This window comes from Strongylocentrotus purpuratus, unplaced genomic scaffold (genome assembly GCF_000002235.5).
Source record: "Strongylocentrotus purpuratus isolate Spur 01 unplaced genomic scaffold, Spur_5.0 spur5_scaffold_19, whole genome shotgun sequence".
Classification (NCBI taxonomy): domain Eukaryota; kingdom Metazoa; phylum Echinodermata; class Echinoidea; order Camarodonta; family Strongylocentrotidae; genus Strongylocentrotus; species Strongylocentrotus purpuratus.
This window is the reverse complement of record NW_022145604.1, coordinates 3,307,532-3,323,750: the sequence shown is the minus strand read 5'-3', so window position 1 is coordinate 3,323,750 and position 16,219 is coordinate 3,307,532. Positions and strand designations below refer to the sequence as shown.

The following is a 16,219-nucleotide window of genomic DNA, read 5'->3' as shown; positions in this document are numbered from 1 at the left end:
CCCTGCATGAATTGATCTCATTTGAGTTTTGTGATCTTGTTGATTAGATGTTGTTGACATTGTTGCTGATGTTGCTCCAGATTTTGATGTTGGTGTGCTTTGTAGATTCAATACCTCTGCGTAGGACGATTTTGAATGAATGCTGTGGTCTTCATGGTCAGATGTGGTTGATGATGTTGCTGATGTTGTGGGAGTTGTAGGTGTTGTATAGAGTGCAGGAGATAAGTCAGTCCCATTTGAATCAATTTCATCTGCTGCTTGACCAGTGGAAGGTAATTCATATACTGCATTTTTTGTATGAGTGGTATGCAGCTGAGGTGACAAAGTGGTAGGTGTTGTTGTTGATGTGGTAGCTATTGAAGACATTTCAGATAAGTCAGTCTCATATGAATCAATTTCCTCTTGCACTTGATAAAACATTGATGATTCTGGTGCTGTTGTTGTGGTCTGAGTGGTATGCAAGTGTGGTGCCGAACTGGTAGGCGTTGCTGGTAATGTTGCAGGCATTGTATCTGATGTTGCCGATGGTATGATTGGTTGCACTGGTGGTTGAGATACTGCTTCCAAAGTGGCTGAGTCCTTGCTAGTTGCAGTTTCTTCCATGATTGCATGTGCATGCAGTGATGACATTCTTGCAGACAATATACCTTGATCCCTCTCTTTATCAAAGTTGGTAGACTTTTTGGCTCATCAAAATCAAATGTTTAATAACTAGACAGGCAACTTGTACCATGCATTAAAAGCAAAACATAATGAATGTCCACAATGCAGCTAACTGTAGTGTCTCGTTGAGGAACAGAGTTGGAAGCCTATATAAAGTATACAGCACAAAGCATGTACTGACTGTATGCTGTACTACATACACTGGTATAGAGAGTGAGTGCATACAATCCCCCTCTGCATAAAGACCTTATGTATGTGTTTGTGTGTTTGAGGTTAGTGCTTGTGTGTGCTGTGTGTGTGCTGTGTGTTGCGATCAGTCTGTTCATCTGCCTGTATGTATACATCCTGCTTGTGTGTGATGTGGTGTGCACAGGTAATAGTTACAGAGTGTGTATTATAGTGGGTATATATGTGTGTGAGTGTGGAGCTATGAATAGATTTGCAATGATGGTCCTAGACAGACAGGTGGCCTTACTACAAAAGGTCACTGCAAGGGAGTCTCGTTTTAAAGGGAAGGATCACTGTATAGTTGTGAACGTGTGCTATCTATAAAAAGAAAGAGGTTAATGGATGGATTTGAGACTTGTATTTATTGTTGTTTTCATATAGGAGATGATCAAAATGACAGCATATGTATTTTTGATATATCACACAATTGATTTATTTTGTAGAAACTACATCTGCAAAAAAAAACTGCAGAATATTTGATTTATTTGGCTAAATATATACATTTCTGTCTCTGTACATCTCTCACATTATATTTCTCATTCAATACCATATTCCTCTGGGCCCTATTTGCCTGAGTGTGTATATATCGATCGTCCCTAGTTTCACGAAGTGACGGTAGTGAATGAAAATCGCATACAATTTGCGTGCAGATTTTCCTCGCTACCGTCACTTCGTGAAAACAGGAACGATATGTATACTTCTCAGTCTCTTTTTCTTGATATACATCATATCTCTCTGATGTATCTCTCTTTCTCTCTCTTTCTCTCTATATATATTATATATCAGCTATTTCTCTCTCTCTCTTTCTATCTCTCTTTTTCTCTCTCTCTTTCTATATCGCTCTCTTTCTTTCTCTGTCTCTATAAATATTATCATTTCTTTCTCTCTCTCTCTCTCTCTCTCTCTCTCTCTATATATATATATATTATCAGCTATTTCTCTCTTTCTTTATCTCCCTCTCTCTCTCTAAATATTATAATTTCTTTCTCTCTCTCTCTCTCTCTCTCTCTCTCTCTCTCTATATATATATATATACATAAATATATATTTGTGTATATATGTAGTAAATAATGTGTCTCTTTCTGTAATCAAATCTCTCTCCTTCTGCGAATCTCTCTCTCTCTCTCTCTCTTATCTGTTTATCTCTCTTTATCTCTCTCTCTATATATATTTTCATATCTCTCTATATATTTTTTCATCTTGCTCTCTCTCTCTCTCTCTCTCTCTCTCTCTCTCTCTCTATATATATATATATATATATCATCTCTTTCACTCTCTTTCTCTCTCTCTCTCTCTCTCTCTATATATATGTAATGGGCCCGTAATGGGTTGGTGACGACAAGTTCAGAAACTAAATGAAAATGAAAGAAGCTCGGATATACAGTTGAAGTCCACTTTATTAATCATAAAAGTCAGCTGAAGTAGCTCCAGTAGTTACCAACGAAGATTAATTATTTTAGAACATTTCAAAATAGGTAATTCTCTCAAAGGCTGAGCGGCCCTATAGACGAGTAAAACTAGCAGCACATCCTAAACATGATAACGGAATGAAATAAAACTCTCTTCAAAATCCCGCACATGGCATGTAAATACTCCGGCACCCAACGAGGCTTAGATATCACATGATATAACCAGCCAACCAGGAGGACCCTTACGAAGTCAACCAATTACAAGATGGGATATATAAAATTACCCTTAGGTCATCTGACCAATTAAGAGAGGAGTTGTACATTTAATCAATTATAACGAATGACAAAGCATAATAGATATGAGTGACTAGAACTAGTCACCAACAAAAATGGGAGGAGTCTATCTCTTCGCGAGAATGTCAGGTCCCCAGAAAAACAGTCTATTGTCTAACGTGTTTATCAGAAATGAACACCTGTACATATTAATTCAGGAATTTATTTCCAACGTGCTTATCGAATGAACACGTTAATCTGCTGCTAATGCAGGAATTCAAGACCAGGGGTTGTTTACCCATTTCCGGCATACTATTGGAAACATAATTACTGCTATTTAACTTTTAGACGTATACCAAGTCAAACTAATAACTACAATAAATCAACCCCACCCGACTCTTCTATGGCTCTAGCGCCCCCTTTAGGTCAATGTGTTGCCCAAATAGGTCACCTCTTTCTCTCTCTTTCTCTTCCCCCCTCTCTCTCTCTCTCCCTCTCTCTCTCTCTCTCTCTCTCTCTCTCTCTATATATATATATATACATAAATATATATTTTTGTATATATACGTTGTAAATAAGGTGTCTCTTTCTGTAATCAAATCTCTCTCCTATATGTATATATCTATTTATAGTCTTTAAAAAAATCTTTTACAAATGAAGTCCCTGTATGTTCTTTCTTTCAAAACGTACAGATATTGAAGCCCCAACCTTTGATGACTGCCCTGCAGACATCGTAGCATATACAGAGAGGGGCTTGAACCAGACTCATGTTCAGTGGTTGGTACAAGCATCAGATAACAGCGGCAGTGACCCTCGAGTGACATGCGACCTCCATGCAGGGGTCATAACCTCTGGCACCTATACAGTGACCTGTACAGCTAGAGATGGGACAGGAAATGAGAACATCTGCAGGTTTTTAATCGATGTCATTGGTGAGTTTTACACTTTGAACCTTAAGTTAACCCACAAACAAATTCTGCAATTATTATTATTACTACCGGTATTAAGTAGTTGTACCTGGGAGGCGAAAAACAAACTGAATCACCATAACCCTTAGGTCTCTACTCTCGGTATAACTGATTTGGGTGTTGCAACTGGACCACTAAACAGGGGTTTCTCCCTACTCGTATATGAATTGTTTAGTGGCTCTTTCCTCTACACAGGGCCTCCATTGAACGTCCTATCCAAGGGATGGAGTGTTTTCCACTGTAACATAGCCTGCATGTCTCTATGAAACACGGGAGGGGTACTTTCACACAAAACTAGCTTCAGTCATTCACCTGGGTTGGATTTGAACCCACAATCTGTCGGTCGACATGCAGATGCGTTACCAACTGAGCCAACTTGCCTCCTCATTGATGGGTTAAAGGGGATAACAAGTTTGTTTGGAATAATAGGAGGAAAATAAGAGTAAATGGTCATTGAAAGATTGAGGAAAATTTGATGAAGCTTAAAAAAGTTATAAATATTTCATATGGTTGAATTAAACACTAAGAGTCAGCTCTATGATTGAGCTTTGATGTAGTTCTACATTTTATTGTTTCAAACTGAAAAGCATTAGAAATAAAATACCTGTCTTCTAAGGTCTTTGAAGGAATATAATTATTCATAAAGGGAAATGCGTGAAATTGTTGGGATAAAAAAGCTACAAACTGTTCCACAGCAAAGTAGTTCAAAGCATGCCATAATTTGTGTAACAAAGTATAAATGCTGTTGAGAGGATATATCACAACTTCAAGATTATTAACCTAATAGATTTATTTTGTTTCTTTTGTTTCCTTTTCAGTACGTAAATGTCCCAAAGCATTTGAGCCTCCTTTGTTTGGAACAATGACTGGATCATGTGATAGGTCACATGGTTCTGTGTGTCACCTGACCTGTTTGGTTGGTTACTCTCTGGTTGGTTCGGCAGAAGCAAGCTGTGAGTTTAACGGCACAGATATGTACTGGAACACAGAGGAGGAGCCTTACTGTCAAGGTGTGAAAATGAAAAAAAATCAACATACAGTTAATTACTAACTTATTCATACCCCTTGTAAAATTTGATGTTGTTTGTCTTTTTCATAACTCAAGTATGAAAGGTGGAGAAGTTGGCTAGGTCTCATTCTCAAGAAACATACATAGGGACAAATCAATTTTTCACAAACTTAAAAAAAATCCAAAACTTGGTAAGGGTATGAATAATTTAGTGGTTCACCATACCAGTATATGTACTGTATTCTGTGCTTTGTTCACCTTGTTTTTCTAAATCACAGCAGCAATAAACAAAAATATTTTAAAAAAAATATGTTTAAAATAAATTGCAAGAGGATCAAGGTAAAAAATAGTAGCTACACACAACAAAGGCCCCGTTACTTCTTTGGTTTTATAAGATATTAAAATGTGAAGCACACAACGCTTTATGCCATTTTATTTTGCCAACCGTTTTCTAGGTGGTTTGATGCAACCTATGAATGTAGCCCAATTACGTTACCTTCCAAGATAAGGACAGTGACAGATGTTTGATTGATTTAGAAATATTAAAATTGATATATTCACGTTATACTGTTCTTGTACAAATAGGCAGGGACTGATAATTGATATGAAAACTTATTAAAATGCATATTTATTTGCAGAAACTATGCTCTTAACTAAAATGTTAGAGTAATTGAATAATTTAATTGATTAATAAAACAGAATTGTATCTCAATTTTTTAATTGCAGTTATTGGGTGCGACCCTCTGGTGCTAGACTCTAGCGTTTTTATTTCTCCACCGTCCTGTGGGTCATCTGAGAAAGTGCATTCTGGGACAAATTGCATGCTTCATTGTGATCTTGACCTGACCCTGGTAGGGGGGCTTGAATCCTTGACCTGCCTAGACTCTGGTCAGTGGAGCAGTGGTTTGAACGTTAGCGGTCAATCAAGATGTCTAGGTGAGTAAAGACTCTATTAACTGCCATTCTCAGTGAGGCAATAACGGCGCAGACTCGTGAGTGAGTTGCCAATTTGTCTTGTGATTTTCAAAGTTTTTCATGTTATTACAAATTCATAACTTTCTTATTACTTATCCTATTTTGCTCAAACTTTTTTTGATTGGTTTGACTTATTTTTCTGCTTCTATTGAAAGCAACTTACTCTTGAAGTGGACTTGCTCTTTAACTGCCATTCTCAGTGAATATTTTCTAAAAACTTTTAGAAGTCTCAAAATCCATGCAGAACCTGGATATACAGTATAAAACCATTTCACACATCGCTGTTTGCACTGATATGGTAGAACCTGGATATAAAGTATAAAACCATTTCACACATCGCTGTTTTCACTGATATCGAAGGAAAGGGGTGTATTCATGGCTTCAGTCCCATGTATTTCTCATTCTCTCAACTCATGTTTACCTCTAATATCTTCTTGGTGAATCCTTCAGGTACCACTTTTATGCATGAATCTTTGCTTGCCTGAAATCAAATATTTTGTTAGTCATTTTCACAATGAAGCTGTTTTATCTACATGTTGTCTACTAGTATATAAATGATTCATTGTGTTTTTGTTATGTTATGCAGATCTTGCAGCTCCAACACTCACTTCCTGTCCCTCCCAGCCCATCATGGCCGTGCGCACTGAATTCTGGGGAGTGGAAGTGACTTTTGACCTCCCTTCAGCAGTAGATAATATTGATAATGACCTCGGAGTGTCAACGTACCCCATTGACCTCACTACACCTTACAACTTTACCGCTGACACCACTTGTAGTTTTTCCTTCAGTGACCAGTCTAACAACACAGCTTTGTGTGTGTTTCAAGTTTATGTAACTAGTGAGTATGGATAATTGGTTTGAAACCTGTATTGAAGACCACTCAAGGAAAACCTGGTCTTGTATGAAAACTCTTCATTTGCCCGTTTGGGGCCAGAAGAACGATACTTCTGTGTTATCAGAGTTAACACCCTCCTGTCTCTCCTCAGATGATATGATTGGCCAAAATCAACCTCTTTGTAAAGTTATATTTCAAGTTTGTTTTGAATAGGAATATGCCTGGGGGCTACTCAGATTTGTTTTGGATGGGGGTGTGCCACTCAAGCCTCAATACTCCTACCCATTATTAGGGGGCATTTGGGGCATTTTTCTCGGAAAAAGACCCATTTTCCAAAATTTTCTGGTGTTTGCCTGGCAAATTTTGGAAATTTTGAAAAAAACGGACCCAATTTTAATGGTATTTTTGTTAAAAGTGGGACCCATGTTAGGGATTTTTTGTGGAAAAGTGACCCATTAGAGTGGCACACCCCTTTATGTCAAAATATGTGAGTACCCCCCTCCCCCCCCCCCCCCCCCCCGGGGGAATATGACAACAATATTTATCTTGTTTCTTCTCGAACAAGAATCCTCTTAACACGAACATCTCAAGTAGATGTGAATATTGTCAGCTGCTTGCAAGAAGGCTATTACTACAGTTGACAGTACAATGGCCAGTATATCCTTCTAGTTGGCATTCAAAGGATGTTCTTGTTTATAGGATACATCTTCTTTGGTGTAGATGAATTGGAACCTGTCCATAAAGGTCACCTATAAAGGGAAACCGTAAAATTGACTACTGCAAACAGGTGGCCTTTCTTTATAGCTTCTTCAATGCCTATTTCCTCTATTAGGATGAAGGTAATAAAAATGACCACCGTAGACAGGTTTTGAACTTTTTAAAAATTTTGATGGAAGCTATGATAGTGACCACTATAGATAGGTTTGACTATACATTTACTTCTTCAGTGCTTTCGAAGTGAATGGAAGACATTTTATGCTCATCTTATGCCCATTTAATGAAATAAAGTGTTTTGAGTAAAAATGTATTGGTTTATGATAGTTGCAAAAAGTGTGTTGGCTTGGAATAGGAAATTACATTTGATGATGCTATGTAGATCTAAAACAAAATGGAAGCTCCATGTTTGGTGTCAATTTCAGATGAAGTTCAACCAATCGTCCAGTTTTGCCCGCCGGATCAAAACATCACAACCTTGACTAAGATGACAGAGGTCGAATGGGATGACCCTGTCTTCCTAACTCCTCCAGGGATTGATATCATTGAGACCTGTAACTATGGAAACAACCCCGCCCTATTACCCTGGGGTCATCATGTGATCCTTTATCAAGCTAGTGATAGCAGGAATGGATTGAAGGCTGAATGTGATATCAATGTGGATATCAAACGTAAGTATTTTAGCCAATGCTCTTTCTTTTCTTTGCGTACCGGTAGTCGTGTTTTTTCTTGTAACATTAATGTTATGCTACCAGTATCACATTTTAAAGATAAAGACCAGTTGTGGTCATGCGATTGCATTGTAAAAGAAACGTTGTGGAATCAATCAGAAAAGGTTGATCATTGGTGTGTACTGCAAGGTGCTGGAATCATCAAAATAATAAGAAATTTGGCCCAGTCTTCGTAAAGTTATAAGCACTGTACACAGAAAGATGTATATTGGACTGCGCACACGTATTTAACTAATTTACCAAACATATCAATTAGTAGGCGGTTTCCCGGCAAAGATTTTATCGTCATGTATTAGTCAAAACGTATTCTTTCACATGATTGGTAATAAAGAGCTTCCATTTCATGTTTTGAAATTGGGGCGTTTCCAATACTGGCCTTTACCTTTAATCCTGCTACTACATTGATATCCTCTTCCAGCTGTTTCTTGTCATAACCTCCACATCCCTGCACATGGTGCACTGGCCTGTGATGATGGCTTCGCTTACGGGCGCTACTGTACCATGGTTTGCAACGAGGGCTACGATGTTCCCCGTTTGAGATCGATGGAAGCACCCAAGAAGCTCTTCATCTGTGGCTCCTCTGGAGTGTGGTATCCTCATGCCAATGTTCCTGATTGCTCTCGTGAGTTGATATAATAGTGACCTGACATTTGTTATGGCGGCCTTCGCTATGGGCTTCCTTCCATCAAAGATGTATGGTTGGAATTGGGATAGGCCTTAACAAAAAAGATGTTGTATTGCCCTTTGCCACCGACCCAAAAATCTTGAAATCTACGGTAGGCCTTTTTTTTTTTTACTGTTTTTTAGGAAAAAAAATGTATTAAAGCATTCAAAACTGAGAAATATAAGCCCAAAGAGGGAGTAAAAAAAAAAAAAGGAAAAAAAGAAAAGATTTCTGACCGACCAACCCATGTTTTGGCACCTAAAGGGCAATACAACATTTTTTTTTTAGGCATTATGGGAGGGTTTAGTATTGGGGTTAGGGTTGCAATTACGTTTACGGTAGGCTAGGTTTCGTTAAGGATTGGGGTTACAGTCAGGTGTAGGGTGTAGTCCAGGGTTGAAGTTAAGAATTTTCTAAGTATAGGAAGTTGGTCATGGATTAGTAGAACTGCTGTGCCTCTTCTTTTGACTCACATGTACTTGTATGATAACAAGTCATTTCATGTTTGATATATTCTCAAAATCTTATTGACATGAAAATTAAATGGCCACTCTGATTGTAAATGAACTTGAAGAGAAGAAATCACTGTACCACAATGTCCCAAGTCACAGTAAAGCCCCTTTATTTCTCTTTCTGCAGAACGTCGCAAGCCCAGGCGTATGAACCTTCCACTCAGCATGATGTATTTTGAAGGAAAGTGTGGTGCGGGTGAGAACCAGACGATTCATGACATCTCAGAGAAGTTTGTGAGCATCATCAGCAACACAAACTTTGCTGCAATCTGCGCCAAGAACCAACTTTGCAAGGTCGACCATATCAGGGTGACGTGTGGACCAGGTAACGATCGTCGAAAACGAGATGTCATCTCAGAGAGGCTGGGAGAGGAGACCGGAAGAAGTGGCATCGCTGCGGTATCCATGGTGAGAACTTGGATAATTTCAACCTTAGACCAAACACTGTACCCACCCCTAGACTGAAATCTAACTCAGTAGTTAGTTCTGATATAATACCATTTGGCTACCCAACCCCGACCTCACTAAAGCACGGAGTGAATGTCGCACATGATTACAATCACAGTTTCATTCACTTTGGTAGCTTTTCTGTGTGTCAGATATCTTTGAAATTTTGAGTACAAAATCTATATCATTTTCAACCGTACACTATGATAAGTCATCTAATGCAGACACATATGTCACTCAATTTTAGCTGTACCTTTATTTGTAAAATGTCTATGATTATTTCATCCTTTCTTTCATCCTTTCTTTCAAACCATCGACTATACTTTACCCTATCCATATTTCATGTCATTTTCAAGGTCCTGAGTATGGCATTAGGTGAGGATCAACATGATAGTAATGAAAGCCAGGCAGAAATCATGTACAAACTGGCAAAACACATCCATCACCACACCAAGGATAGTCTACTCGGTGGCAGCGGTGGGATATCTCAGGAATCAAGTGAAGAGAACCAAGCTGGTCCTCTATATGGTGGCAGGAGTGGGATATCTCAGGGACCAAGTGAAGAGAACCAAGCTGGTCCTCTAGATGGTGGCAGCAGTAGGATATCTCATGAATCAAGTGAAGAGAACCAAGCTGGTCCTCTAGATGGTGGCAGCAGTGGGATATCTCAGGGACCAAGTGAAGAGAACCAAGCTGGTCTTCTTTATGGTGTCAGGAGTGGGATCGAAAGGACACCAATTGAAGAGCAGCAGACTGCAGGCATTGACTTTGGTCTATGGTTTGATGACCTTGTCTCTGAATGCGACGAGGGGTATATTCCAGATCACGATCGCCAGACATGCAGTAAGTTTTCAGATGAAAAATGATGTAAACTTATTCCTTTGTCATTCTTCTTTTAATTTAAAACTACAATGCTAGTTTCATATTTACTTTTACTTTTGAATTAGATTATTGTTTCTTTTCAGGATTATATAAAGACTTGTTAAATACATTGTATATCAACCAAATTCACCTCTGATTTCTTCCATAATAATAATAATAGTAGTAGTAGTAGTAGTAGTAGTAGTACTAGTATACTTTATTGGATAACTTGCTTAGCACAGGGCTAATCTGCCACAAGGTCCATTGCACATAAATAGAAATAAATAAACAACAGTTTAACACATACAATAACAGTCAAAAATACTTTACCACATACTGAAATGAAATATACATTAATATTCGGCTTTTGTATAGCGCTTAATACATCAACAAATGTGTCTAAGCGCTTTACAGATATATTATTACCCCGGTCATACTTGTTTACTTTTCCTGGTCCTAGTATTTTGGTACCATTACACAGTACCAATGTTACACAGTGAGAACTTTTAATTTCTCAAAAGGGAAAGAAATTTAGGATGGTTCAATGATGTCTTTATACGAGAATGAGGTTAATGAAGAGTACTGAATAATACATAATTGTATATCATCACTGGAGAGACAGAAGCTCTTATACAGAGTTGATGCTCTTCTGGCTCTCAATAGAGTACCACTGTACACTTCCTGCCTCATCATGGAGTATCATGACCTTCATTTTGTTCTTTCTTTACCAGTTGCTTGTCCTACTGGGCACTACTTCCATCAATCTTCCGGGGAATGTGTTGAGTGTGAAAGGGGCTTTTATCAAGATGAGCAAGCTCAAAGCCAGTGCAAACCATGTGTGGATGGCACTTTTACAAGGGAATGGGGAGCAAGGAGTACTGCTGACTGTGAAGGTTTGTTGATAAATACTTCTAAACTAACTGTTGACATAGTGGAGCGGTTAAGCCTCCAATTATGATCTCTTTACTAGGCGTTCTAAAGGTGTTCTTGTCAAACCATGAATATCTACGTGTATCTTGCGCTTTCTTGCAGAATGAAGAAATACAGATAACATAGAAGCTCAAGGCAGGCTTTGTTCTCTTCGTGCCCTGTTCTTTTGGAGCAGTTGTTTGAGCTCCAGTTTTGATCTTGAGGAATAATTATGAATAAAAGCAAAAGCACTAATTCATTCGAATCATTTCCTGTTCTCCATTGCCTCTCCCTCACAGTCCAATGCACACCAGGCTACTATTCTCCATCTGGTTTTGCTCCATGCATCCCGTGTGGAGAAGGTCAGTTCTTACCGATGAGAGGTCACAGCGGTTGTTTCAATTGTCCTCCTGGACTCTCGTCTCCACGTGGATCAGCATCTCCTTGGGACTGTAAAGGTAACTACTGTTTCACAAAAGCTTTTATATACAGTAGGCTTGCGGGTGCACCATGTGCGAGAGAGAGAGAGAGGATTGAGGAGTCTTGAAAAGGACTCTCGGTAATCTTTCTTGAGGATGTGTAGTCCTAAAAAGGACTGTTTGTGTAGTCTTGAAAAAGACTGTTGGTTATCTTTCTTAGCTTATAGTTCTAAGGATACTATAGTGCTTGGAGAGGATGAGTGGCGGGAGTGGCTTTTAAATTCATTAAAGTGGAACCAAGTGTAAAGTTCTGAGTTAAGGAACGTTCAGATGACGTTAAGTGTAATACACTTTACACATGGCTCAATATAATTATAGAGGCCACAAGGTTCAATTTTGTATTTTTCAATTCATGACTGGACAGTTGTGCTTATTCATTTTGGTACAGACTCAGTGTATTGTATGGAATAATGATGGTAAACTAGGTTGAACTTGTCTGCCTTTATGGATATGATCTGAGCATTTTTGTATGTTGTTAGTTCAGGAAAATTGGCCTCATTGTCTGGGTGGTGACATTCAGAATTCATTTACAATGACTGGTCTACATATTGATATGCAATGCAGTAAAACTAGAATTCTCAACAAACCATTTCTCAAATTCTCGATGATGAGTTTTCCTTACATTCCAAGACAAATGAATGACTTTCATCATGACCATGCAACATTTAAATGATTCTTTCAGATACACATTTTCTGTTTTTGTATTTCATATTTCAGAACCCTTTCCGCCTGGTCAGTAGGGCCTACTCATGCATCGGCAGGATACAAGCCATGCCTGCCTTGTCGCCCTGGCACCTACCAACCTCACAAAGAGCAGAAGACTTGCGAGGCCTGTCAAAAACAAAGCAGTGAAAGTGTTGAAGGGGCCCGGTCAATTAGTGAATGCACATTACATGGTTGAATAAAAAAGGAAATTATTTTAAATTTGCCAGAATTGCAAAAGGAGCACATTGAGATTAAGATCATCTGATAGTGGGGAGCTGAATATTGCTTTTACTGTGTAAGCCTGAGATGACTTGGACTAGAATCTATGAAAAATGAGTTTTATACAAAAGTCAAATCAGACTGAAGAATTACAGCAGAGTTTATGTTTGTTGTACACATCGAATCGTATTGCTCACCTTTGATGTTCGATAAAATGCATTTATATCATACATACACAGGTTTCTTCAATGAATGTAAGCACATTTTATGTTCAAAGAGTAAAGGAAGAGGTTATAATTGTTTAGATCAACTTTAGTTTTCTTCTTTTGATATTTATATGTCAAATAATTCTGACAAAATATTGGTCCAGCGCCTTGTGCTATGTTTACTAACAGTATTAGGAAAGTTATTTGATAATTTACATTACAAGAAAATCTTAAAGATATGAATGTATTCAGATGATGCTTTAGTTCATTTTTTTTCTTGAAAGCATTGTTTAGCCCTTTGAGCTTTTGTTGAATAATTTTGTGTCGGCTTGCAGGAAATCATTAGTTCTACATCAGCAAACATGCTGTGATTTGTATAGAATACATAGGCAAGGAAAATAACTTTGCAGATGTTACCGCCTTACCGTGCATATTGCATTTACCTTGTACATGTAGTAACAAAAGAAAGAAAATGTTGAGAACAGGTCTGATTTATTATAAATTTAGCTTACCGTACTCAGATGCCAGTTAAATGAAAACAATACTGAATTGAGTTTACAGTAGTATTGCATGTCTTGTTTTTGTATTGCTTGTACACGTATGGAAGCATCCATATCTTGTTCAAAGCAGGGTTTGGTTATATCTCCCGTTTTTTCATTTACAAGCACATTCATGTATATGACAGTATTAATGTTTTGCATTTTCTTAAATGTAATGCACAAATATTAGATGGATGAAGGTGTGTTTGTGATATAATTATTCTGTTTTTGCAGGTCAAATGAAGAAGAAGAAAGAATGCATATTAATGTAAATTCATATATTTTCATGTCATCAGCAATTTATCTTTGAATAACAAATAATCTTGGTCAATAAATCAAAAGGAAAGCAATTATTAAATGTTTTATATATTTTTATTTTTCATTTGTGATAGGAAAAAAAAAATCCCTATTCCACAATATACAAATATTTATAAAAATCACACTGTGTGCTTTATATGTACAAAAGCGGGTGCCTCCCAAGCAATACACATATACTTTTATATACAAGTGAATCACACGTGACATACTTTAATCAATAATATAAAACCTGTTGAACAGTGAATGGCAGTTAAGGCAATTCAATCTCAATATTTATAATCACATTTAATTGTACAAAATTCAATTTATTCATTTCATGAAAGATTTCATCAAAAATAATTATATAGTATATTCATAATTAATTTGCTTCATTTGGAACATTTTGGACGGATGCAAAGACACTTTTTGGAAGTTTGGAATTCATCAAAAAGAATATCTATCAACATTTGGTGGATTCTTAAAGTCCATCCTGATATATAGTTGGTTTTAATAGAAGCAGAAAAATGAGAGGAATGGGTAAGTGAAAGTTTGAGCAAATTCCAATTAAACATAATGAAGTTGCGATCAATCAAACAGAAATTGGCAACTCTGACATATCTTGCTCTGTACTAACTAAAAAAAAGTGAAATTTAATCTGTACATGCACTCACAAAACATTTATTGCAAACATGTTTCTCTACAACCACTGTAGGGGGAAAAAAAATCTATTACGTCATCGATAACAAAAATACTAACGACTTTATGAAAGTTAATGTACAGAGCAAATTGGTAAGTTTAGATATGGTGTTTGGTTTCGGATTGAAGATAAGAATTCAAAACGTGGAGGGAATTAAATGCGGAACAACTGCAGCAATATAACAGCATCTGTGGGAACTCAAGCAGCACAGACGTATATTTTATACCGTAAGACATAATTTGATCAGAATTAGCGCGATAAGGGAAAGCAAAATGCATAGTGAGACCAAAGTGTCAACATTTTTCATGCAAAAATAAAAATATAAGGCACAAACCAATATAATTACTGCAAGGCAAAAAAAAAGCACTTTAGTCATTATGTCAATACAGTACATTATAAGAATACAATATTGCTATTAAATGCTACCCTGTTTTACATACATATTTTTAAAAGATAATGTGGATTTCAAGAATTCTTGAATACTAATAAACATTGACTAATTTAGACAATAAAATTATCTTCGATTTGAAGAGAACTTTTGTCACATTATTTGTAAGTAATTGTGCATTTTATTTTGGCAAAATAAAATTAAAAATTCTGATCGATTGTAGCTCCGATATTATGCAGGGTCCATATGGTAATTTGGTTATTACAAAACTATTTTTATGCCTCCGCCACCGAAGGTGGTGCCGGAGGCATCATGTTTTCGGGTTGTCCGTCCGTACGTCCGTACGTCCGTCCGTCCCGTTTGACCGTTATCACAATATCTCAAGAACCATTTAAGATTTAAACTTAAGACTTGGGAATAGTATTTATCACCATAGGAAGACGATCTGATTAGATTTTGGAGTACGTAGGTCAAAGGTCACAGGTCACAGAGGTCAACTTATGAAATTCCTTGTATTGAGTTTGTTAGCGCGATATCTCAAGAACCATTTGAGATTTAAACTTCAAACTTAAGGATAGTATGTATCACCATAGGAGGACGATCTGATTAGATTTTGGAGCACGTATGTCAAAGGTCAAGGGTCACAGAGGTCAACTTATGAAATTCCATACATTGAGATTGTTATCATGATATCTCAAGAACCACTGGAGATTTAAACTTCAAACTTAGTGATAGTGTGTATCACTATAGGAAAACAATCTGATTACATTTTGGAGCACGTAGGTCAAAGGTCAAGGGTCATAGAGGTCAACTTATGAAATTCCATACATTGAGATTGTTATCATGATATCTCAAGAACCACTGGAGATGTAAAAACTTCAAACTTAAGGATAGTATGTATCACCATAGGAAGACGATCTGATTAGATTTTGGAGCACGTAGGTCAAAGGTCAAGGGTCACAGAGGTCAACTTATGAAATTCCATACATTGAGATTGTTATCATAATATCTCAAGAACCACTGGAGATTTAAACTTCAAACTTAATGATAGTGTGTATCACCATAGGAAGACAATCTGATTAGATATTGGAGCACGTAGGTCAAAGGTCAAGGGTCACAGAGGTCAACTTATGAAATTCCATACATTAAGATCATTAGCGCGATATTTCAAGAACCACTGGAGAATTTTCACTTCAAACTTAATGATAGTATGTATCACCATATCATAATATCTCAAGAACCACTGGAGATTTAAACTTCAAACTTAATGATAGTGTGTATCACCATAGGAAGACAATCTGATTAGATTTTGGAGCACGTAGGTCAAAGGTCAAGGGTCACAGAGGTCAACTTATGAAATTCCATACATTGAGATTGTTATCATGATATCTCAAGAACCACTGGAGATTTAAACTCCAAACTTGTTTAAATTGCTCTATGGCGGAGGCATCATTTTCGACTGCGCGCAGTCAAAATTCCATCTAGTTAAGT

General features: G+C 37.2%; 1 protein-coding gene across 1 annotated transcript in view; it reads left to right on the top strand.

The window, feature by feature from the left end:
• Positions 1-12,850, top strand: part of LOC580186 (sushi, von Willebrand factor type A, EGF and pentraxin domain-containing protein 1) — a 42,651-nt gene extending 29,801 nt beyond the window's left edge. The window contains exons 24-34 of the mRNA XM_030990043.1: positions 3,266-3,505; positions 4,360-4,551; positions 5,277-5,486; positions 6,112-6,363; positions 7,500-7,745; positions 8,224-8,427; positions 9,109-9,389; positions 9,785-10,271; positions 11,021-11,182; positions 11,498-11,656; positions 12,395-12,850. Of these exons, the coding sequence (XP_030845903.1) occupies positions 3,266-3,505; positions 4,360-4,551; positions 5,277-5,486; positions 6,112-6,363; positions 7,500-7,745; positions 8,224-8,427; positions 9,109-9,389; positions 9,785-10,271; positions 11,021-11,182; positions 11,498-11,656; positions 12,395-12,417 (2,456 nt within the window). The 3' untranslated portion in view covers positions 12,418-12,850. The remainder of the gene's footprint in view (positions 1-3,265; positions 3,506-4,359; positions 4,552-5,276; positions 5,487-6,111; positions 6,364-7,499; positions 7,746-8,223; positions 8,428-9,108; positions 9,390-9,784; positions 10,272-11,020; positions 11,183-11,497; positions 11,657-12,394) is intronic.
• Positions 12,851-16,219: the final 3,369 nt, after the last annotated feature.